Consider the following 23,511-nt stretch of genomic DNA (forward strand, 5'->3'; position numbering starts at 1 on the left):
CACACGACCTGTTGTGATGCTATTTATATTTTTCAATAACTATTCGATTCTTAGCAAGTTCTTGAAATAGCATAGTTCTTTCTGTGGAAGATATGTTTCATTTGTTCCAGAAGATAGAAATTTGAAGAATAATTTCTATTTACTTCACCTGTTGATGAAGTGGGCAGGGTGGTAATGCTGCTTGACACTTGCAGGTGGAACAGCTAAAATGACGATTATCAAGGCTGTTCAACTGTGTGTAAGACTACTATTAGAGCTCATCATATCTAATGGTTGGACATGTATTCTGTTCATACAACTTATTTGCATTTAATCTTTAACTGGATCCCTTTACGCTGGATCCATTATGTTTGTTAAATAATTTCAGCACCTGAACTTCTGGTGATCTGTTTCCCTTTACATTCTTGAAAACAAGGACTTTTTTTTTAAACAATGCCAAGATAGGTTTGATTTCATACATCTAGGGTTGCCTTTCAGTAGAAATCACTCAGGTGTTGCAAACATAACCCCACTGCACGGTGATATAACCTAAGTTCCATTATCTTTCTCAAAGAACCTCTTTATTTCTCAGTGATATGCAATTTTAACTCCTTTGAGCTGTGCAGCATTTTTCACATCATCACTGTTAGAAATTTACTGTAGGACAAACAGATCACTGTTACTCTCAAAGTCTGTCTCCTATTGGCCTCATAAGCCACCAGCGTGTCTGTAACAAATGTGGATAGAGCTTTCCCAAATCTTTGTTCACAAAGCCTAGCCATGATGATGACTCTCAAAGTGGTTAAATCTGATTCTTTACCTATTTTTCTTATATAGTTGTACAGCTTGAGATTCTTCTTCGCACTGCTATTGTTCCTGTCATCTGGATTCTGAAATTTCAGGTGGCATACCTTGGGCGTTATTTGATGGTTTCAAAAAGCAGCGTTCTTAAACTGCCTGTAATGCTTGACATTATCTGGGCCCAGGCTGACACGTGGCAACAGGTTGTCACCACCCATGCTGGACACCAGAAGAATCATTTTACAGCCTTACTCAGTTTGAGGGATGGGTGTATAAGTTCTCAAAGAGCAATTGATTATTTCAGTGCCTTTGTTGCAAAGGGAAATCCCTCAGAAGACAGGGAGCCCAAGTGTTCAGTAAACTGTGTCTTGTGGCCAAAGGGCAGAAAGCTGGACCAAAAAATCTGATTAAGACCTGACTAATCTTAGAACCCAACAGAGTGACTTTGATAAAATAACAAAGATTCTATAATGCAGCTTTTTCTAAATAGTGTAGACTTTGTATAATGAAAGTCTGTAATGCTGTGTGTAGTAATGAGTTAAGAGGGTGGTGTTTTTACAGCTGGGGTTATTAGGTTACTGTGTTAACTTTCACACAGTTGAGATCATTCCAAAAGAACCTTAAAAACTTTAGGAGATAATAACATTTCTAATAAAAAGTTATTCTCAAGGGAGTAGAGGTATTTTGTAAAGGAAAGAAAATGGTGTGCTATAGTATTCATATTAATAACTAAAAATTTACAGGCATAATGTGAATGTACAATGGGCCTTCTACTACACCGCTGCCAAGAGCAGGGTGTGATGCCTTTCTGTTACTTTCTAGTTTTCTCCCAGCAGAATTAAATGGAGAAGACCATGTAGAGCCCACTTCTTTTTTTCTAGCATTTTTCTGGTTCCTCGAATAGAGAACATTTAACTTATTTTTTATGCTGAGTTTTCTGCCTCTTCAGTAAAGAGCACTGGCTCGCTGTTGGGCCAGAGACAGTATAAGAGGAGGGGCAGACCTTCCCTTTTAGGTACAGTCATCTTGTAAATCTGCCCTAAAAAATTGTGGAAATTATGTTCTGTATTCCACTGTGTTACTGAGTGCAGTATCCTATATAATTTCAGAGAACGAAGATGCAAACTGTAAGAGGAACTGATGAAAATATAGGACTTCTACAAATAAACTTTTATGTTGTGGCTGCTTTATGCGACTCCAAAAATAAATCAGGAGAGATGTGAAGGCAAAGTCATCTTAGGAAAAATGAGCATGTGGCCCAGTTACCATCTCTCCAATTTAACTGTGACACTGAACCAGCCAAGAGTTACACTCTAAATGGTAATCTATAATTGCAAAGTTTTTTGCTTAGGCTTTTTATTTTTATTAGGTAGTTGTTTCTAAGTCTTCTTCTGAACATAAAATGTTCATTTAAGGGTGGAGAATCTGGCAGAAGGAACTGGGAAATGCTTGGGAGTCTTTCACACATGAGGGTTTCTATACCTTAGGCAAGTGCTGGTTTAGGAACTCATGGCAATGAATACTGCAGCTCCAGAGAACACTTTTCTCTTAAAGATGGTAATTTGGTAAAACTGTGTTGAAAAACCACCTAGTTCTCATATAATGCAAAGCAGCAATGAAGTCCAAGAAACCAAATTAAAAGGATTCATTATTTTGAAATATCTGAGCATTACACGCATCTTGGGACTTTGAGGCCTAGCTAATGAACAGCCTGGGGTTGCTCATTGTTGCATGTAATATCCTAACAGCACAGGTAGTAATTGATAGGATACTTTTAGTCTCAAAATTGCCATATAGTATGTTACCTAGCATGGTAGCATGCCTATGTTTGGCAACCAATGAAGAAGAATAGCTGCATGTCAGAATGATAAGTAAATTCCAGGATGGAAAAAAAACCAAAAAAACACTTACAAGCAAATTCACTGTTTCAGTATTTTTCAGCATTTGGCTGAAGTGCTATCTCAGAAGAGGTACATGGTCATAATCTTTGTGTTTTCACTAACTTGTCTAATTGTCTGTTTTGTCAGTTAACTGTTTCACATAAGTTTATAATTTTTTTTAAGGCCTAAAGAATTGGTGTAATTCCTTCTTCTTTGACTTTCTAAGACCATTTTCTGATTGGGAACCATGAGATATCAGAAAGCGAAGCTGTTTATTGAATTTATAGCCAGTAACTTCATGTTCCTGTAAACATTACTAGAACTGGACTGTCAGCTTTAGATGACAGACTTATGGCAACTTTTTCATACAGTTGTAGTTTGTTTTCTTTAATTTATGCCGCTTAATGCTTCTACCAGCTGGAGTTATTTTCCATGTCTTTCAGGCAATTCTGTTGTTTTGGATGGTTGGTTCCTTTGCTAAACTCTCCATTAGCTCCCAGAGTATTTTCTATGGCATTTCCGAGTTCATGAATGAGGTAACTTTGGTGCTTTCATTTAAAGGAGTACTCTTTATAAGCAGTCTTGTGCAGTATCTGAAAAAACATCTCTTGTTCAGGCAATGCTAACCCGGTTCAATGCCTTCTCTGGTTTTTTTTCTGTTTTCACTTCAGCGGCAAATTATTCTTACACTGGTTTTTATTTTAATTCTTTTTTTAAAGTATTTTTGTTTCCCCCCAAGCTGATTACTACTTTGGAGGTACAGCTACCTCTTCATGTTATATTTTACTTCAGATTTTTCTGACTTTATCTTCTGTCTTCTTTTTTTTTTTTTTTTTGACAAGTTGAGTGTATCTTTACTGTGCCTCCAATGTAAAAAAATGTTGTTCAGTAGTAGGATTGACATTCCTATATTAAAAAAAAATCTGCCATTTATATTTATACAAAGATACTTCTATGGAAAAAGGATACCTATATTATATTTTCAGGGCGTAATACTTAGATTTTGTAGTTACAATGAGTACAGAAAATAACCGTAGTTATCAATGTTTCTTTTAGGGCAGAGAAGTATCTTTATTCATCATGTAGAATATGTCATGTTGTTTTTGAAGATTAATTAATGTTTCAGTCATGGCTCTATTGGTTTTGTCTAAAGCATTATGCTTAACTGAACTTAATCTAGTCCAGAGTTGCATTCAAGTTTAGATGAATTGAGGAGTAGGAATATCTTTGTACCCGGAATAATAGGCCTTGATCTTGGATTAGGATTGCTGGTTGCTTCTGTCTCTGAAATAATAAGCAGTAATATATTTCTTTCTATATATTGCTAAGGTGTTAGATAAGTTGTCTACCTGTCCATTGTGGCACGTACTGCCTGGGATTCATATATGATAGTTGACAACTTGATAGCATTTTTATGGAGAAATTGGTTTTTGGTTTTTTTTTAATGTATTGAGTTTGATCCCTCAGATTTGGGTGCTAGCTTGCCATTTTTCATAATTGTCTCAGATCCTTTAAACACTGAAAACCAAAGAGTTTTAAAGAAACAAGTGGGTTTTTTTAAGTTTTGACCCACATGAGTCCAATATCTATTATATCCTCAGCTGTTCCTATAGAAAAAAGCACATCAATGATGTTTTATCATAGAACAGGAATACATGTTTGGATTTCATTTGTAGAGTCTTGTTAAGATGTAGAAAAGAAAGATGCTGATTGATTTTGATATGTGAATCGTAGGACTGCATGTGAGCAGTTTTCTGCAGTATGTTTTTACTGAGGTCCTATTTCTGTAAAACGTAGTTTTACAGGAGTAGCCTAAATGAAAAAGTTAAGTTGACTGTGGGAGCACATAAAAATTAATTACTTCTAAATTAATTAAAAATTATCATATTGTCTTTAAGCAAAGGTTCTTTGGTGTCCAGTAGTTTTCATCCACAGAGGTTTTTTCAATTTCTTTCATATTTGAAAAGAATGTTTTTACATTGGCAGAAACAACAAACATAACCTTTCCACTCAATGATGCATCCCTTACTTTGGAAAAAAAAGTGCTTTAATGTGCTTATTCTCTTTTACGCATCCAGTTCCAGTCTTCTTTGTTGTATGTAAAGCCACACCATCGTGAACTCCTTACTCCCAGTTTCTCAGTGGCGAGTGGTTTGCTTATGGCAGCAACATTTGTGATTTGGAAATAGGCAAGCTTTTAAGACATTTAAGCAAATACTTGATAAAGCTTTCAAGAATGTGGTGACATTATTCCAGAGGCAGGAAAGAGTAGTCAAAAAAAAAAAAATAGACATCAGTGTCCCATTGATAATGGTTTTAATGTGTTTCACTGTTACTGACTGCCCTGTATATTTTATGGGAGAAGAGTACATGGTGTAAGAAGATCTATGTTGTCTTTGTGGATCAAGTACTACCTTTGAGTTCAAAAGCTTTGATATTACAAAGACAAAGAGAAGTTTGGGAAAAAACAATATATATGGGTTTGTTTAGTTTTGATGGGTTTGATATATATGGGTTTGATTTGTATTGTTGTTTGTCACTGGCTGTGGAGCAAATATTGATACTCAGGTTCTCTGACAGACATCTACAGTGAATAGGGAAATGAAGGAACTTTATTGCTATCAGATATCACACCACAAAATATGACATTGAACATTTCTTGGCAACAACTAGTTGCAACATAGTTTGCTAAATATCTAAGCCATTGCATCAGTGAGATACTTCTGGCATTTCTCAATTAGCCCTCCCACCCTCATAGTATCTTGGAATGCTTAAGAAAGGATGAATAGCACAAATATGCCAAAAGAGAAATATTTGACCTTAACCCCTCTTTTTTGAGTCATTGCCTTGTGAACTGTGTTGGGGGTTTGTTACACTAAATTATGACTGTTTGAAATGTACCTTTTACGTCTTCTTTTGCATTAAATTTATTAAAGGATGGAGTACCCGAAAATCAAAAGACATGATGTCAGCCACAAGATTACTGGACTTTAAAAATAAATGCTGAGAGAAGATTAATAGGTCAAAAATTGGTCAGGTTTTTATTAAAAATTTGCTTTGCTAAAAGGAGAGTGATGGTTAGCATTCTGGACTGAGAACCATGTTCTTAAATATAATGCTTTTGGGGGGTTATTTATATTTTATAAGCTGTTGGTAAGTTACAACCAAGCAGAGAAGAAGACCGAAAAAGTAGAGAGAATCATTAGAGTGGGCAAAAAAATCAATTTCCAAGCTTCAGTCAGGATGATGTGAACTTGATAGATAAAGTGAAGGCAGAAATACATATCTAGCTTTTGTGTTCTGACTTGAACTGCTATTTACCTTTCCCTTTGGAAGAAAGGAGCTATTAATATTTGTAACCAGCAACATATGTTATACTCTGAGGCATGTCTTCTGAATTCTATCTAACAAATAGATAGAATAACAAATAAACTGTGCTTATTTGTTTAAACTTTTTTTTGCCAGTGACAAAAATATATTTTCAGTTACTTATGCATCATATCAATTTAGAAATTACAAGCATGTAAAAACAAGTTAAGGATGTGTGTTGCAAAGGTTACCATTTTTCTAGATGTAGCAGTTACTCCAGTAGAAGATGTTACCTTATAAACTTGGCTCACAAGAATTAAATTCCTGTTCTGTGGGCACTTATATCTAAATGTTTCATGTATGATAGTCTTAGGGGAGAATAGCCCTCCAAAGAATTTAGGGCTAAATGAAGAAAATGGCTATGATTTTATGTTTCTGAAAGTCAAGTGAGGTTTTGAGAGTGTGGGTTTTTGTTTTGTTTTAAATTAGTAACAGTTAACTATTAATGGAACTTTTCTGATTTAGTGTAGTTTTGATTGGTAGTCGTACGTGACTGTGACATTACTTAGGAGAAATGTAAAAGAAACATGTCTTCCTGTATTCCTGATAAAGTGGCTGTGAATTTTGTTGGAGGACTGTCTCGCCAAGTGTGTACCCTCCGTGACTGATGTACAGGTCATTTTCTTGGTTCACTTGGTACTACAGCAGATCCTGCTTTGCTGAACATTGCATGAAGCCATACTACTTAGGTTACTACTCTGTCTTTTCTAGTTAGTATAATACATTGCTTAAAGGGAAGTGAAATGAAATACTCATCTTCCAACTACACGGGCAGTTGAAAGAAAGAAGTAATAAGTGAGTTGTCTGAGGTCCTGTGGTGTGAACTAGACATGTCATTATCTAAAACCAAGCCCGCATTTTGTGACTTCCAATTCGATTGTCATCTCTCAGCTACAGATCTCTCAAGTCTATTTTCTGGCACATTGGAAATGTTAAACTGTACCAGAGGGATATGACATTTATGATTGGCAAATTTTTGGGTTTTTGTGAAGTCAGCTTAAAAAAGAAATATAAGAAAAAAATATACTGAACATTAGAAAAGACCACTACTGTCAGTAAGTCAGTTCTTGAAAATATTTGTATTTATCTGGAAAGAAGTTTTCTGTTGTGTGTCTTGGGTTTTTTTCCTAGAATAGTGTTGTTATTTATTTTTCCCACTTGTTCAGAAGTCATCAGTCTTTACTAAGTAACTTTTATGTTGGCTCAGTTTGCTGAATTATTATTTTGTATACTTAGGTATTTGTTTTGTTGTGTGATACATTGCTTTGTAATTTGTGGTGGCATCATTAGAAAGCAAAAATATTGTTCCTGGTTCTGACTCCTCCATGTTGTATAAAATATAGCATGAGCTTTAGGTTCATTGAAAAGTATAAAAAATGTGTATGTTAGGAAATGTTTTAGGGTCGGATATATTATTATTTGTGCTGCTGCAGAATCCTAATGTCTTGAGGGGCTAAGATGCTATTTATAGCTGCGTCTTTGAATATTTAGTAAATATTTAGCAAGTATTTTGTAAATATAGTAGTTGTTTTGGCTGTTTGAATTAGGAAATTGCTTTCAATGTCTGAGTTTAGGTCAAGTAGTCAAGCTAGACACATGCTGAAAGCTTTTAGTTCTCTCATGTTTTTTCCAATTAAAATATCAGTCAGTAAATACTTTCTTTTATGTTGCTTATTGTGGCTAATGATGTGATTACTTTTTTTTTTTATTTTCAGAACGTGCTACTGAAAGCATCCATCAACTGAAATATGCCTTGGCAAAGGGTGAGGATGACATTGGATTTGACCAGTCCTCTGTGGACGAGGGCACTGATGATGCGGATGGGGAAAATGATGACTGTGGGAATGCGGCCAGGCAGGAACTGCAGCACAGTCATGCAGGTAAGATTACCCTGAAAGCAAATGATTTAACAATTTTTAGAAATTAAACTAATTTATTTGAAAAAAGTAATTATGTTTTGTTATAATGGTGGGGTTTTTTTTGTCTCTTCCTAGTTAATCAACTTAAAATTTTGCTGCAACATCAAGAGAGAATGGAAAGTGAAGTCTCTCCATCAAGAAGGAAGTCATCATTCTGTGTATGTTTCTTCTGGTTTCCTTTGTGTTGTTTGAATGAATGGCATGCATGTTGAGAACACTTTTATAGCATACAGGGAGAAAAAGAAGCATTGAATCGTTTTTATGTTCTTAAATACAGGAGATTGAGGATGCTATGGCCAGACCTTTGTATGCTTATGACCACAGTGAAAGAAAAAGGAATCTATAATACAGGGTTAGACTTTTCTCCTTTTTTGTTGATCATACAGTGTGGGTTATTCGTCCTTTTTGTTTTGGAAACAGTTGGGATAAACAATGTAGAAAAATTTCTGTAAAAGCAGCCTCTGTTTTCCTTTGACTGTACCTCAAGGATTCTCAATGGCCTTCTTATGCTGCAACTATGCTTTTTCTTTAAAGGATTAGAAGTGTTCATGTAAGAAATGCAGTGCTTTCTGTGTAATTTTGTTTATACCCTTACAAGGGCTTCTAGGTTCTGCTTTCTTGCAGCAGAACTACACAGAAGCTGCTAGTCAATAGCATCTCTATGGGAAAATAATTCAAAGATGTTACAGTTTTATCTTTTGACGGCCTTCACTGGCTACTGTTGGTTTATACTAAGCAAGACAAGCAGCTCTTTGCTGTCAAAGTTGAGGTAACAGCAGAATAATCTAAAGGCTGTGTTCCTGCTGTGTTGCTGTCAGCCTGTGTAAAGAGCCTAGCTCTACTGTCTTGACCCTGAGAAATGTGATTTAAAGTTAACTTCTCTGAATGTTCTAAAATTCATGAGTTTAATATGGTTGTCCTGACAGGTGTTTTGCCTCATAATGGCATAGGAAAGAGTTAGTGTTTTGTAGCTCAAGGGAATGATGGTTGGTTGACCTTGGCATGATGTGAATCAGTATCCGTTTGTATTTAGCCTGGGAGGGGAGGGAAACAATCTTTTATTCCACCTTTGGTCAAGTTTTCTACTTGTATTGGGAAGTTTTAGTAGAGTGGAAAATTCAGAAAACGGAATACTTTTATTTAAGGAACATGGGCTAGTGCTTTCAGGGAGTGGGTTAAAGAATGGATGAATAAACAGAGGAAAAAATGGGAATATACTGTATTGATAGGGCATTGTCTCATTTCTTCCTCTTGAAGTTTCCAGTAAGAGGCATTCTGTGAAGTGGTATCCTTATTCTCCTTTGCAGCTGTTTTCTACCTGCATGCTAGATAGGATGTGAAAGTGTTCTGAAGACAGACGAAGTGTAAAGCTCAAAAAAATGTGAAAGTGCAAAAGCATGCACACACCAAAAAAATCGCAAACCCTTATAAAATACGAGCTTCTCTGGTGATTTACTGGACACTACAGAAATGCTTCTTGTATAAGAAGAACCCAGTTCCCCACAGTTCAAGGAAAGCAAACTTAGATTATCAATAACCTTAACATTTTGCTTTGAGTTACACTGAAATACCTGATGGCTACTGAATACTGTATGATTGCATGATCTGTAGCTAACTATAATATTTCACAGAAAGTATACTGTTTAGTAACCTTTACCACACTTCATACATATAAATTACATTGTCTTAACAAAATTCCCTTTTCTTTCTCATTGATAAGAGTTGCAATAGACATCAAATGAGTTCATCTTTTTGTTGATTACATCCAAACAGTTGGGTGGAAATTTTCCTTTTGCTCTACATTTTTCCACCTGAGGTCAAGGACCAGCACAGTTGCTTTGTACAACAAATGTAGTTCTGCAAGCTGAGTTTTGGTTAACCTAGCTGTTCCTGAAGCTGCTGTTATAGCTGGAGTTTCTGTGATGGATTCCTTTTGTTTCTTGCCAGTTTACAGGGTGGCAGAGTTTCTCTAATTCTGTGGCTTAGATGTTTGAAATTTGGGGCATTCGGGAAAAGTACAAGGTGGGCCAAATTATTTTTGATGTTGGCAAAACTTTGTCACTGTGTAGAATGCTGACTTTTAAAGCTGCTAAACATTTATATTTTATAAATCCTTTTTAATATTAAGTATGCAAATGTGAACAGGATTTCTGAGACTCAGGCATAAATGTTTGGTAATTCATACTGATCATATGTGTCTTTCAGTTCTGATTTTAATGTTCAGCCTAATTTAAATATATGCCTCCCCTGACCATTGTTCTTTTATCCTATAATATGTTACATTATCAGAACATTAATTAAAAAATCCCAAATAAATTTCAAATCAATTTATAACAATTACATTGTAAAAAAGGTTAAAAAAAAAGTCACAAAGAGATGCTCTCTTTATACTGGGAAAATATACTACATGTTATTTTCTTTTTAGTGAAACCATTTCTTACCAGTATTGTTTACAGTACACTGATGTTTCTCAGGTTAAACATTAGCACTGGTTTTCAGTGAAAAATAATTTGTAGAAAAATGTTTCCCAGCACTGCTGTGGTGTAATCTTTTCAGGGAGGCAGCTGGAGGTGTCAGCTGCAAGGTGTTCATTCCACTTTCAGAGAAGAGGGAGGGATGAATAGAAGCCAGAGAAATAGAAAGATGAGTGACAAGTATTATCAGGGCTATATTATATATACTTTAACAAGTGTGGTTCATTTCTTTTAAAATTTATGAAGTAGTTAATATTAACAGACTTTAAATCAAGGTGAATTCTGAGTTAATGGAACATGGGACTTACATGCACTGAGCCGGGTGGAGTACGTTGCAAATTTGGAGTTCCTTCTCTAAATGTTTTTCCAAATGGTTCTAGATATACTCCATTTCTCTCCCCAATCATAGTTCCAGATACCTCATGAGTTCCTGAAAATGAGTTCTATGATCTTCAAGTTTTTAATTATACTTAAGAATATGGAATATTTTTGGACAAAAAGATATGTTTCTGACCTGAGATCACAGATGTTAGGATTGTATCAGTTTCAAACGAGATAGGGATTGGCATAAAGATGCTTGTTTTCATGTAATGCTAGAAATGTACCTGTTGTTCCTCTGAGAGGATTCCATTAACAGCTCTGTGTGCATTTTGAATCCATACCAGAAAAGTGTACATTGTATTCTTTATGCAAGCAATGTCTTATTGCAATAAATGGAAAACTGGAAAATAACACATACTATTCTTTATTTCCTTCAGAAACCCCCAGAAGCTGTACCTGGAGAATCACCAGCCCTTTCTGATCTCATTCCTATAATCAATGATCAATCACAGTACATTAACCATTTGGAAACAGAAGTGAAGTTTTGCAAGGTATCAGACAACATATTTGACCTATTAAAACCCTGATCCCCCAAATATGAATAGCTGCTTTAAAAGCAGCTTAACTTTGACTTTAGATTGCCTGTTGTAATGACCCAAACTGAGCCAAATGCAATTCGGTAGATCCCTTACCATGTGTCTTAGTGTCTCGTGTTTAAGGGTATTTAGGGCATTTTTATGTCCTAATACAAATACAAATAAGCTTTTTTTTTTTTTTTTAAGCAGTTACATGGCAATTCAAGCTGCAAAAATACCATCTATGTTTTGAATATTCTTACTTCCTCTAAAAGGGTTAAAATAGTTGAGAATGTTAATCTAGACTTTGGGTCTCAAGATGTATTCCAATGTTGATAGCTGTCTCAAGGAGCCTTTTACATGCTGACCCTTTATACTATAGGAGGAGTTGTCTGGGATGAAAGATCGAGTACAAGCAGTTGTACTTGAAAATGAGGAACTCCATCAGAAACTGAAATTCTTAACTGCAGAATACACATTGAGAGAACAAACTCTTCTAGATGCCTCGGTAGGTTTTTATTTTTTGTCCTTTTAATCAGTGCTCAGGTACCTGACCTGATTCTTTTTATGGAAGGATATACAAATGGTTATCTGCAAACTGAATTTTAGTCAAAATTTAATGAGAATTTGCAAACATGGATTTCCTTGAGTAACATCATTATCATAGCTTGCTAACCTAATTAACTTGTTTATTGGTTCTTATATTCTACTGAAATTTGTAAGATTCAATACTTGCATAAGTAGCATTTGTTTAAAAAAACAGCCTACATAATTATAACTGAAGCGTTAATATTTTTGTTTTAGGCAGATACTCAGAACTCCTGGCCTGGAGGTGGTAAAGACTTTAGCATGCGTCAGCCTGTCCCCTCATCACCAGCACGTAACAAAGATCAGGCTTTTGTTACAGCAGCTGCTGAAGGCATAGAAAAATGGCCTGTAGAACTGGTTGGTATAAACTTTCTTTGCAGAGTCCTACCTTTGCAAAAACTTTCAGTTCTTTCTTGTTGCTGCAGTTCTGATGATTAATTTTGTAACAGACACAGGAGGAGTTTTGGTTGACTGAACCTTAATCTGAGCTCAAATTTTATGCTCTTAAACCTCATCTTCTCATTATGCCCTAATTAATATTATGCAGTTAGATACAGATGGCAGGTTGTATCTGCAGATGTTGACTTTCCACAGGTAAGTCTTGTTTAAAGATGATGGCTCCACTGTACTTTGGAGATTCTTAGCAGTAAGTCAATGCCCAAGCAGTAAGTCAATGCCCAAGCAGGTGGGAACTAGCTGATGTAATTTATGTAGCCCTCTACACCAGCTCTTTTGTGATGAGTTGTTCTGCTCCTGGAGCAGCACAGGCTCAGTGAGGTACAAAAGTAGCTTCATGCAGTCTGCTTTCCCTAAGCTGAATTACAAGCTTTTTGCTTTTAGACATACAGAGGTATCCTAGTGATTTAGAGATAATGTTGTCTCTATCCTATATTTTTAGTTTGGCAAGATATTAATTTTTCTTTTGCTCTGGAGTAGTAGGGTAGCATTGCTATCTTTGGGGAAAAAAGCTTGGTTAACTGAAAAGTTTTGATATTTTTTATCCGTGTGCATATGTGCACTCTGAAATGGATAGGGTACTATAATACTTCAATTATATGTATTTATTAATTTTTTTCACTGAAAAAATACAGTTTTCTTATTTTCGTGCTAGTATTTTAGAGCTGAAAACCTTCTCAGTGATCCCTAATGCCTGCAGTTGTTTCTAAGCTAAGTTTTACAGTAACTGCATTTTTCTTCATCTGCCACATTTAAAGCAAGAGAATTGTGTTGATTGTGACTTCTTTTTAAGAGTCATAGTGAGCTAAAATTGTAGTGCTTTATCTGGTTTGTTATCAACACTGCATTTAACATGAGTGTGGTTGATTCATATACCTTGTTCTTCACCAGGTAATAAAAGTAACTCGCTGTATTATACACTGTATTATAAATAAATAGCCTGTCTACTTCCAGTTCTTCAGAATTCCTCTTTAATATCTGCTAACTTATGGGAAAGCAAAAGCAAACTCAGGATACGATCATCAACTTGTGTAAATCATTGTAGAGGGCTACAGTTGGAGCTGCAACAGTTTACCATATGAGGTTCTGGCAAGATACATAGAAATAAGAAAATGGGAAGGTTGTTCATTTTGTAGACGTTCAGAAGTGTGAAATATTTAGGTTTCTCTGCCACTAGTATTTCAACAAGTTTATTTCCTCGGGGGAAAACAATGAATGTGGTTAAAGTCTAGGTTTATTTGTAAAGACTATTATGAAGAAAGCAGAAGACACTTCTTTTCTCACATCTTTTCTACAGGAGAATCTAAAACTTCTTTATCAAGAAAAAGTCAATATCCTTGATGATCAAATACAGTCTCTAAGGTAAAGTGAAGTGTTTACTTTTTCCTTAAAATGATTGTTAATAAATTATCACTGCATAACAGCATGAACCACTCTTGATCTGAATTTAACTAGGAGAATGCCTGAATGCCTGAATGTTGTGTTTTCTGACAGTGTCCCTGAAAACTGGTTTTATGGAAAGTTTTCTCAAATACAAATGTAGCAACAAAAAAATTGAATGTACTGCTACTTTATAGTAACAGTAGCAATATAAGATGTCTTTATTCTTTTTACTCTCTTTCCTCAGAGAAACATCATGTCTGCTAAGGTACACCAATCAAAGAAAAAAAAGAGCAGTTAATATTGTATCATGTGTGAGGCCTTCCATAATTACCAATTTTCTACTAATATTTTATATTGCAAATTTTAGAGATCTTAAGCATCAAACTAGTTTTAGGCCATATAATGATTTTGGAGCAGGAAAATATAATTTTGAGGTTTTCAGGCAGTATTTCCAGTTGTGTAACTTGCATATCTTTAAACACAAAAACATTTGAATGTAAGTCCTCATGTACTCCTCAAAATATTCAACGTTTGAATAGGTAGCAAATTATGAAAAAACAGAGGAAGGGGCAACCACTTTAAGATATGGTTTTCAGGACTGAACTTCCCCTTGTACACCTACATTGATGATACTGCTACTGAATCTGTTTATTTATGCTTTTCCCTAAATAGATTGTGGTTTCATATATCTGAAAACTCTAGGCTTTTCTGTCTGTGTAAAAAGAGTTATTGGTAGGGAGACAAGTTCAAATAATACTGTCTGCAGTGGTGAAATCTGAAACATGCAAAGCTAGTTGGTTAGTGAATGTAAATGAGGATCTTAAATTTCAGCTGTTTTTATTTTTTTCCCCACTTGACTTAAAGTGTTATGTATACTCAGAAATAATTATTGGAGGCTAAAGTAGTCTGAAAATTTCCTCAAGTACATTATTCAGCCTCTTGATTTGTTTCTCCTAAGAGGCATGCTCTTTCAAACTTTAAGTTCTGGAAAGCTAAATTTTAATTGAAGTGAGAAATTATATCACTTTCAGTAATATAATAACTGCCTTTAACTTCAAGCATGAATTTACATAGGACTTGCTGATTTCTTTCCAAGGCTTTCCAACAATAGGTCTGTTGCACCATGACTGTCTAAGGATATATGCAGAGCAAATTCTGTTCAGGTTATAGTGGATTATATTTAATAGACCAGCTACTAAAATTGGAAAGTGCACAGAAGATTTTCCAGATGGAAATAAGCATCCATGCAGTGTATATATCATGTGCACAGTAAATCCGATGCAACCAGAATGTGTCAGACTTCCTATGTGTGTGCTGCCCAGATGGCCTGCATAACAAACCAAAAGCTTTGGATTCATTGCACAATTTGTCAAATTGATCTATATATGCACAGTGTACGTTTGTCTGGAACTTCCTGATGTTAGTATTCCTACTGCTTGCAATCTCCCCAGCCTGACACATGCTTGGAAATTCTGGAGAAAATTCGTCAGAGCACCTGGTAAAAATTTTGGAGACAAGCGAAAAACTTGGCCTGTTTTTCTGCACATTTGTTTGACCTCAAGTTCATGTATATCACTGGATCAGAATGAATGTGCTGAATAGATCTGGATTCTTGTCTAGAGAGTAGAGAATAAATGTGAAGTTAGTGATATTATTAATAAAAACAACAGAAAATTGTTAGGATATTGAAATATTTATACAGCTGGTCGTGTTTCTTGCTAATGAGTCTTATACTCTGTTCAGATAATATCTAAGCCTACAAATTTTTAATCTAATTATTTTCTGATACTACAGGGGGAAGGAACAAATTAACATAATATTGTTTTCTCTATTAATAACTTTAAGTGGGCAGTTCAACTGTTATTTCGCTATTAAAGTCTTTCTTAGCCTACTGAAATGTGGAAAATAATTACAGAGATTCTTACAGTTCTTTTTAGTATATTCGATGTGAATATAACTTGTAGAAATGTTTGATTTCACAAATAATATTTTTTATTTCTTCTTTCTAGAAAAGACCTTTCAGAATCTCAGAAGACGTGCAAAGATTTGGAAGGAAGGCTGAAACAGCAGAAGTCACTTGCTTCAGCTGCAAATTGTAGTCGGGTTGGTGGAATGTGCCTGAAATGTGCACAACACGAGGCAGTTCTTGCACAGACTCATTGTAATGTTCATGTGCAGACCATCGAAAGGCTAACAAAGTAGGTTTGGGGGGTATGTACTTTGTCACTGAAAGTATGGATGCTTACATTAAACCATTTCAGTCTCAATACGTTTGGTTGCATTCATAGAGAGGTGTACACTTCTGGAACAGTACACTCCCAAGCTGAAGTCGTAATGCTAAAATCAATGAATTTAGGTCCCGAGCATTTTGAAATGGATAATTCAGTTTTTCTACTTATTTCAACTGGGAAAGAATGCTAGTCACTATCATGTAATTATGGTACCTTTGGCTATCCAGATAATGAGGCTATTTATAGTCTTTTTCCTGCACTTTTTGGGCAGGAAAGTCCTTCTCTCTGTCAGCACAAATATTGTGGAAGTCCATGTATTTTGATTGATTATTTCCTGCAAAAGTTCCTTATCTTTCTGTAGTTGGAATTTTTTCTGACTCCACTTTGTTCTCCTTGCATTTGGGGAACTTTTCAGATACATCAACAGTAGGTCAGGTGCTTGGGGTAGGATGCGTTTCCAACCAAAAACATGTGTAGTAGTTCCTCCCTGACAATAAGTCAGGGAAAAGAAGTTCTATTGGATAAAAATAAATGAAATTATTTGCTGCAACCTTTTTTTAATTCTAGCTTTTATTTAAATATTTTTTTAAAAACAGCTATACAGACTGAATATATGAAATTCAGAAACCCCAACAGCATTAAATTTTTTTTTCATGGGAATTCTGCTAGTCAACCACCTTGAAAAAAATTCTCCCTCTCTACTTGCTAGTAATAATGATAGGACACTGCAACTTTCTCAAACGTGGTTAAACAGCCGCTGATTTGTTGTCAGATGTCTGAAGCTTCTTAGGATTTCTGAAGTTTTAGAATGAGCCTGCTGGAGATGGAATAGTGGGTCAGTTAGAAGCAAGGAGACTGAAGGGACATAGTCCATAGTATGTGTAGTCTGTCAAGTGGATATTATCCCTATGCATTTGATGGCTATTGCCAGGATTCATATATTTTTTTCTAATATCAAGTCCAACAATTTTCTGGAAAAGTTCTGTTGCTGAAAAGTCAGTTTTCAAAATCTACATTTGTAAGAAAAGTAATTATTTGTCACAGATGTTGGAAAATATGAACAAACTATAAATCAGTACATTCTTATCCTCTTGTATTATAAGGCAGCTCAAAGGAAAAGATTTGAGCTAACTTATTTATCTATGTTAAAGCATTATTTCATTCAAGGTTTAACAAAATCTAAAAGCTACATCTGCTTGTTACGCAGTTTATTAAAACCAAAGGTATTTCAGTAGGGATTTTCAAAAGAACTTTGTCCAATTCTTGTCGAAATTAAATTTCAAAATATGACTGTTAGTTCTCCGACAAATACAGAAAAATATGTTATCGTTTCATACAATGTGAAGAAAAGAAAGAACGAAACCCAAACACAACAGTTTTCAACCAGAATCTCAAGTTGCACCTCAACTACAGATAGTTAAAACTCTTAATGTAAAAGTTTTTAACATGACAAAATAATGAAAAGGTGAAGTTAAGTATTAGAGTTTTACCAACTCCACTGTTTAGTATAGATCTTAGTTTCTTTGTTAACAAAATTCGTAGGAGATGTAGAATCAAGGTGGCTTATTGATTAATTTAGTTCCAGTTTGTGGCAAAGGGATACAGATTTTCATTTTATATACTTAGTGATCTGAATTACTTGTTGAACCTAATCCTTTCTTTTAACATTTTTCCCCTTTTTTACCTTTAATGACAGTGTAATTCCATATTGCATCAATCTGCTTTTTCAGAAACAGGCTTTTATTTTTTTTTTTTTAGCATGGGATCCCCATTTTGTAATGCCAACAGAATGCGCTCAGCTTCAGTACATTAATGACTTGAGACCTGCTCTCATTATTGGCATTTTCTCTAATGGTCCATCCTTCTGAAGTGAAGGACAGGTCATCAAGCAAGTGATATTTTCAATATCTGCTAAGCTAGCAGTATGTGTGGTCTTTCACTCTTAACCCATGAGTTTTAGTCTTGCTTCACTTACCACCATCCTTATGTGTCATATCTGTTAATATTTTATATTTTATATACATGATGTTAGGTTTTTTTCTCTTAAGATATAGAGGAAATATCTTGTTTTTCTTTATATGCAGGGAAAGAGATGACTTGATGGATGCACTTGTTTCACTGCGACAAAACATGAAAGAGATGCAGCAAAGAGAATCTGATGCTTGTAAGCAAGTTGAACATGCTGTGCAAATGGCAGAAGAGGCCAATTTGGAAAAAATAAAGGTAAATTAATCCAGAAATTAGAGCTTTTCAGTGTTCAGTTTTACTGCAAATGTTAGTTTTCATGCTAATGAACAAGTATGTGTTAGACCTTTGTCATATGTCGATACGATGTAGTAGATTTAAAACAATTGCACTGTGTGACTGTTTCTGAGCAGTAACATGAACTCTGTATTTGAGTTCTTGAATTTTCGTCAATACTGTAGGGAGTGTTGAATTTTTAAATTCTGATATAGCTTCACAGCTAGAGGATATAAATTCAAAGAATTTTCAAAGGCATTCATAACATGTAGCAGGATAATTTTCTCATCGTATGTCTGACATACTCTGGAAAGAATAGTTAAAATGCTTACAAACAACTCTTTTTTGCCTCAGATAAGAGCAGTGCAAGAACTGATTAATTATCAGAGCTCTTTGAAGATGAGAAGTCCTGTCTAATTTTACCTGCAGGAAGCTTTTGGTGTTATGTAAATGATAATCTTAAAACCAGTTTTGATCTAATGCTTGTGTTAGCTCTAGTTCTATACACAGTCTATATTGACCTAAATTATTTTCTTGATAGGTAGTGACATCTACTGTATTATTAGTGAATTACTATGGAATTGAGAGAGTGTTGTTTTGTTTTGTTTTTTTGAACTAAATGCATACAAGATTTATATAAATGCTCTGTTGATCAAATTGGTATTATTCATCCAGTGCTACAAGAGAAGTGAACGTGTGTGTAGGGTCTTGTGAAGTGCTATCTGCTTGTGTACAAGTCAAAATAGTAGTCTGATTTTTTTTGATAGTTAAAAACTTTTTTAATATGAAGGAACAGGAAGAAATTTTTTACTTATGATGCATTAATTTAGCATTTTTACATGTACTGGTATGTTTTGGTAACTACAGTCTTTTTTTTCCCAGTCCTATTCTACTCTTCAGCACTGTTTTTGTTGATAATTAGCATGTAATCCAGTAGAACAGTCCGTATAAGAAAAGTGAGGGGTTAACACATTAAGCTTCCAAATCCTACAATTGCGGTTTCATGATTTTGTTGATCAAAAGTCCAGCCTCTGATGCTTATCACTTAAAACCACCATTTCTTTTTGTCTTTTGGTTGTCTGTAGTTTGTGGTCTCTTGCCTGTTGTGTAGGGCAAGGAGGAGGTCTGTTAAGGTTGATTTTACATAGTTGAAGGAAAATCAGGAATGTATTTTCAACATAAATGTCATAAACGAATAATTGTTTGATTGCTCACTGTGTAGTCAAAACAATGGTACCTCACCAAGGTAGACTGGTGATATGAAAAGGGATCCTGTGGAGAGTCTCACAGAATTGACATAAAACTAATGGAGACCGTTAGAGCATTTTTTTAAAAATTATGGCTTAACTTGCTTCCCTCATGAACAGCCCAATGCCATGAAAACTGAATGCAGGGGATTGGCTTCAAGTAAAAGAAAAATACAGTTTAATACAGTAGGATTCCTAAAAGGAGGTTACTCTAGCTTCTTTGAAACAGGATATCCTGAATATCAAATATCAAATCCTGAATATCTGAATAGCAAAACGATGAAATGAGATCTAGTTTACTTGTCGACTAGCATAGCTGCCTTTAGGGTGCTTTGAATACTTGGATTTACTTTTAATAGAGGAGGGTATTTCTGATTTAAACTGACGTAACATTCATTCTATCACTTTGGCAGAAATACGGCAGCAAACATTGATAAATATATTTTTTCCCCTAGCTTTTTTAGAAGATAGTGTTTTGAGAGTGTTCTTCAACTTATGTTTCTTCTTTTTTGATAGAAAACACATCCATAACCTGTTGTTTTAGCACCTCAAATTGAGCAGTGCTTTTATGAGGTTTTTAGTAGAATTAATTTTTTACAAACCTGAAACTTAAAAAAGTTTTAAAAGTTGTATTTATCTTTACTTACTGCTTTCAGGTTTCTTCTTAGTGTTCTGCACTCAGTAATTCACTTCAGGGGGAGGATAGGTGAAAGTGCATACATTTAATTAATTTTTCCATATCTTTTTCCTAAGTTATGCACTTAGGCAGTAACCACAGTATTTGCAAGGAGTCAAATATTGGAGGCTGATTCTAGTGATGTGCATTCAAGAATTTTAAATGCAAGGCAAATAATCATAGTTTTTAGAAGAACAGCTACTTATTTGGAAAATGCTTCTGTCTTTGCCATAACTCTTAAAAGCAATTAGATTTGTATGTATATACAGTAGGACATGTATATACATACAAACATATACATCTATTTTCATTTTCTTAGTCCTATTTTAGATGTTAACACAATAGGGTATGTATAAACATAATAATAACTACATAAAAAATAAAAATATTATCTTCTAGCAAATTGGTTTCTCTGACAGCATTAGATAAATACTGTATTTGTTCAAAAATTTTCATTTTCTTCCACTTAAGAAAACAGTTGGGTTTTTTTAGGCTCTAGTCCACTGTGAGCAGCTGAAAAGTGAGGTGGAACGGCAGAAGAATTGTCTTGAAAGGGAGTTGGCTGCCCAGCTAAATGAGAGGGCTAATGAAAAAGAAGCAGTGCGGGAAGAAATGAAGAAAGAAAGGGAGGACTTGGCAGCAATGGTATGAATTGGTTCTTTTCCTGTTTATGTGTTACAATGAGCGCATCATCCTCTTTAAACTTTCTGTTTGCTTGTCGTTCATTTTCGGTTTTGGATTTGAGGGCTCACTAAGTCACTTCTACCATTGTTTTAAAGCAGTGGTAGATAAGTGATCCTTTGAATTTGAATGACTGGGTTTTATGCTATGTTACTATGTACATACTAGGTTATTTATAGGTTATTTATGTTATGCTCTTTATTTTAGTTTGCATAATATTTTCTGATGCACACTGTCGAAGTAGGAAAGGGTTAAGTAATGTGTGACGCAGGGTTTGTACGTATCTCTTTTATAAAAATTGTTATTTAACTTGGCAAGTCAAACATTGAGAAGTTAGCACATGTCAAATTTAGGATTTTTTGCTACTTTGATCTTACATATACATTAATGTTATGGTATCAAAATTTCAGAGTGATCTTATCATATGCTTAGTTTTCCCACCTGCAGAAATGTGTTGGAATCTCTTTTCTCACTTTTACTGATGTTTATAAACTCTCTGAGACAGAATCTGTCTTACCATTTATGCTGTGACCATTGTGGTAGTCTTGATAACCTTTTCTGGATGCTAGTTCAATTTGAGTATAAAACATAAGGATTTTCTGCCCAGTGGAGTCTACAGAGGAAACCTCATGCTAACAGCAGTAAGCCTGAGAGACGTGATAGAGAAGGCACTTCTAAGGTGATTGAAAAGGAAAGAAAATGTAGAGAGAGAAATACTTCATGAATTAGTGGTTTTCATGCTTGCTTGACATGCAACCTCTTCAACTATTTTCTAGTGGAGATTTGGAAACACTAGAGTGAATTTCTCTGCTGACTGTAAGCTTTTTCCATATTTTGGGGCTCTTTTATAAACTGTATGGCTTATTTCTAAAAATTCAGAGAGCTGAACAGGATAAACTAGTTAAGTGTGTTTAAAAAAAAAGGGGGGGAACGTTCTTTAGCAGTGTTGTTGCTTGTAAAATGACTGGAAAGCCACTAACATAAACAGGGAGCCAAGATGATCTGGTGATATTTCTGGTATTATGAGATGGTGGAATAATATCTTAAGCTGCTACAGGAAGTCAAAGCCTTTGACTCCAGTTCCAGATATAAAAACAGGAATTAAGCACAGTGATAGGGACTAAGTGTTATTTAAGTAAGTGAACTGATCATCAGAAATCTGTTGCCAGGGAAACTGAAATTAAAAAAAATAAGCTTACACTGGAGACAGTGAAACATTATTAAGCAATTCCTTGTTTGACTCCCTGCTATCTATCATGTTATCCCTCTTATGAAATCAATTATTTAGCTACAGAGTTGCTTTAGAGCAGAGTATTCACTCCAAAATACAGCCTATTAGATAAGCATTTCATACTTTTTTTTGGTAGAATGTTTCACTCTGTGTCATCACATTACTTTAAATTTCATCACTCACTGAGATGTGTTTTACTGAAACTGATTCCCACTTTGAGTAGTTGTAGTCCTTTTTTAAAATCCTGAATACACATCAGAAACATATAGTGACACTATGATGACATCATGCTTGGTAATTAAAGATATGGGATGATTTGGTAGAAAGCTATGGTCTATATTAATGATACACACCTACGTATTATTAGCTACTTTTATGTTTCAGGATTAATGAGATAGTAGAAATGGTATACTGTGCATCAAGTCAACCTTCATATGAATATTTTATCACTCACTTTATGAAATTATTTGTTTGAAGGGAAGAATTAGCATGATACATAAATCAGGTGGAGGTATAAGGAGTGAAAAATAGTTATGAATATATAATCCTCTGGATTTGGCTTTGAATTTCTGCAAGTTAACCTAGAACTGTCAGACACCATTATTTCCACTTATATTAGTAAGCTTCAGGGCTAAATAGCTGAAGGTTCACTATCTCTGTTTTATTGTTACATTTTTCTACCATTCAGCAAAACTTTATCTGGATTACATTAGAATTTTTAATATACTGTTTTTATATGGGTTTTGTACGACATCATGCTTTGATCTATATGCTGAAATGTTTTCTGAAATTGAAAATTAATTTGAAGTCTGTGGTTGCAATGAGAGTTTTCTTTAGCTGGGAGAACATGATTTGGTTTAAAACAGTCTACATAAGGATGCATAAGAAGGTGTTCAATAGTACTCTTACAGCTGCAAAACTAATGCAGCCAGCTGCTTTTGACACTTTGTTCATACTTTAAATTCCTGGAGACTAGTCCAGTTGATGAAAAGTTTCAAATAAACTACTGTGTCATAAATTAATTCAAAATTACGAACCTATTGTTAAAATAATTTAACCATATTCTATTATTAATAATACCTGATAAATTTTATTGTACATGCTTATTTTTTATTGTATTTTTAATTCTATGCATTTTGTCTACATATGGTTGCTTTTGAGGAGAGTGTCCCACAAGATTTAGGTCTGTGGTTGGTCAAATTGTCATTACAGTGTCCTTGGACTTTTTGCAGGTGACAGCCTTGTCTGAGAATGTGGCCATTTTGGAGGCTCAAATAAAGAAAACTACAAGTGAAAAGAACTCTCTAGTTAACCAGTTAGAACAATCACAGGATCAACTTGCATCTCATGAAACGGAGATGAATAAGGTAAGCACATTTATAAATGAGTATTGAGCTTGGTTCTCCCTATCATTGTGACCTGAAAGATGAGAATTTTTTCTTTCTCCGTTTTTCTGTTT

The 23,511-nt window shown here is 34.7% G+C and overlaps 1 protein-coding gene across 8 annotated transcripts in view; it reads left to right on the plus strand.

The window, feature by feature from the left end:
* SDCCAG8 (SHH signaling and ciliogenesis regulator SDCCAG8) overlaps positions 1-23,511 on the plus strand; it is a 106,613-nt gene that overhangs the window by 1,181 nt on the left and 81,921 nt on the right. For 7 of the 8 annotated variants that reach the window (XM_051783319.1, XM_051783320.1, XM_051783321.1 and 4 more), the window contains exons 2-11: positions 7,745-7,909; positions 8,024-8,106; positions 11,181-11,294; positions 11,701-11,826; positions 12,123-12,263; positions 13,660-13,724; positions 15,755-15,943; positions 18,061-18,199; positions 20,633-20,785; positions 23,285-23,419. In XM_051783319.1, coding sequence (XP_051639279.1) covers positions 7,745-7,909; positions 8,024-8,106; positions 11,181-11,294; positions 11,701-11,826; positions 12,123-12,263; positions 13,660-13,724; positions 15,755-15,943; positions 18,061-18,199; positions 20,633-20,785; positions 23,285-23,419 — 1,310 coding nt within the window. Of the gene's footprint in view, positions 1-1,889; positions 2,101-3,103; positions 3,197-7,744; positions 7,910-8,023; positions 8,107-11,180; positions 11,295-11,700; positions 11,827-12,122; positions 12,264-13,659; positions 13,725-15,754; positions 15,944-18,060; positions 18,200-20,632; positions 20,786-23,284; positions 23,420-23,511 lie in introns of all 8 variants that reach the window. The other variant, XM_051783322.1, reaches the window with a different exon arrangement.

This window comes from Manacus candei, unplaced genomic scaffold (assembly GCF_025592945.1).
Source record: "Manacus candei isolate 608988 ecotype Guabito, Panama unplaced genomic scaffold, ASM2559294v1 h1tg000017l, whole genome shotgun sequence".
Classification (NCBI taxonomy): domain Eukaryota; kingdom Metazoa; phylum Chordata; class Aves; order Passeriformes; family Pipridae; genus Manacus; species Manacus candei.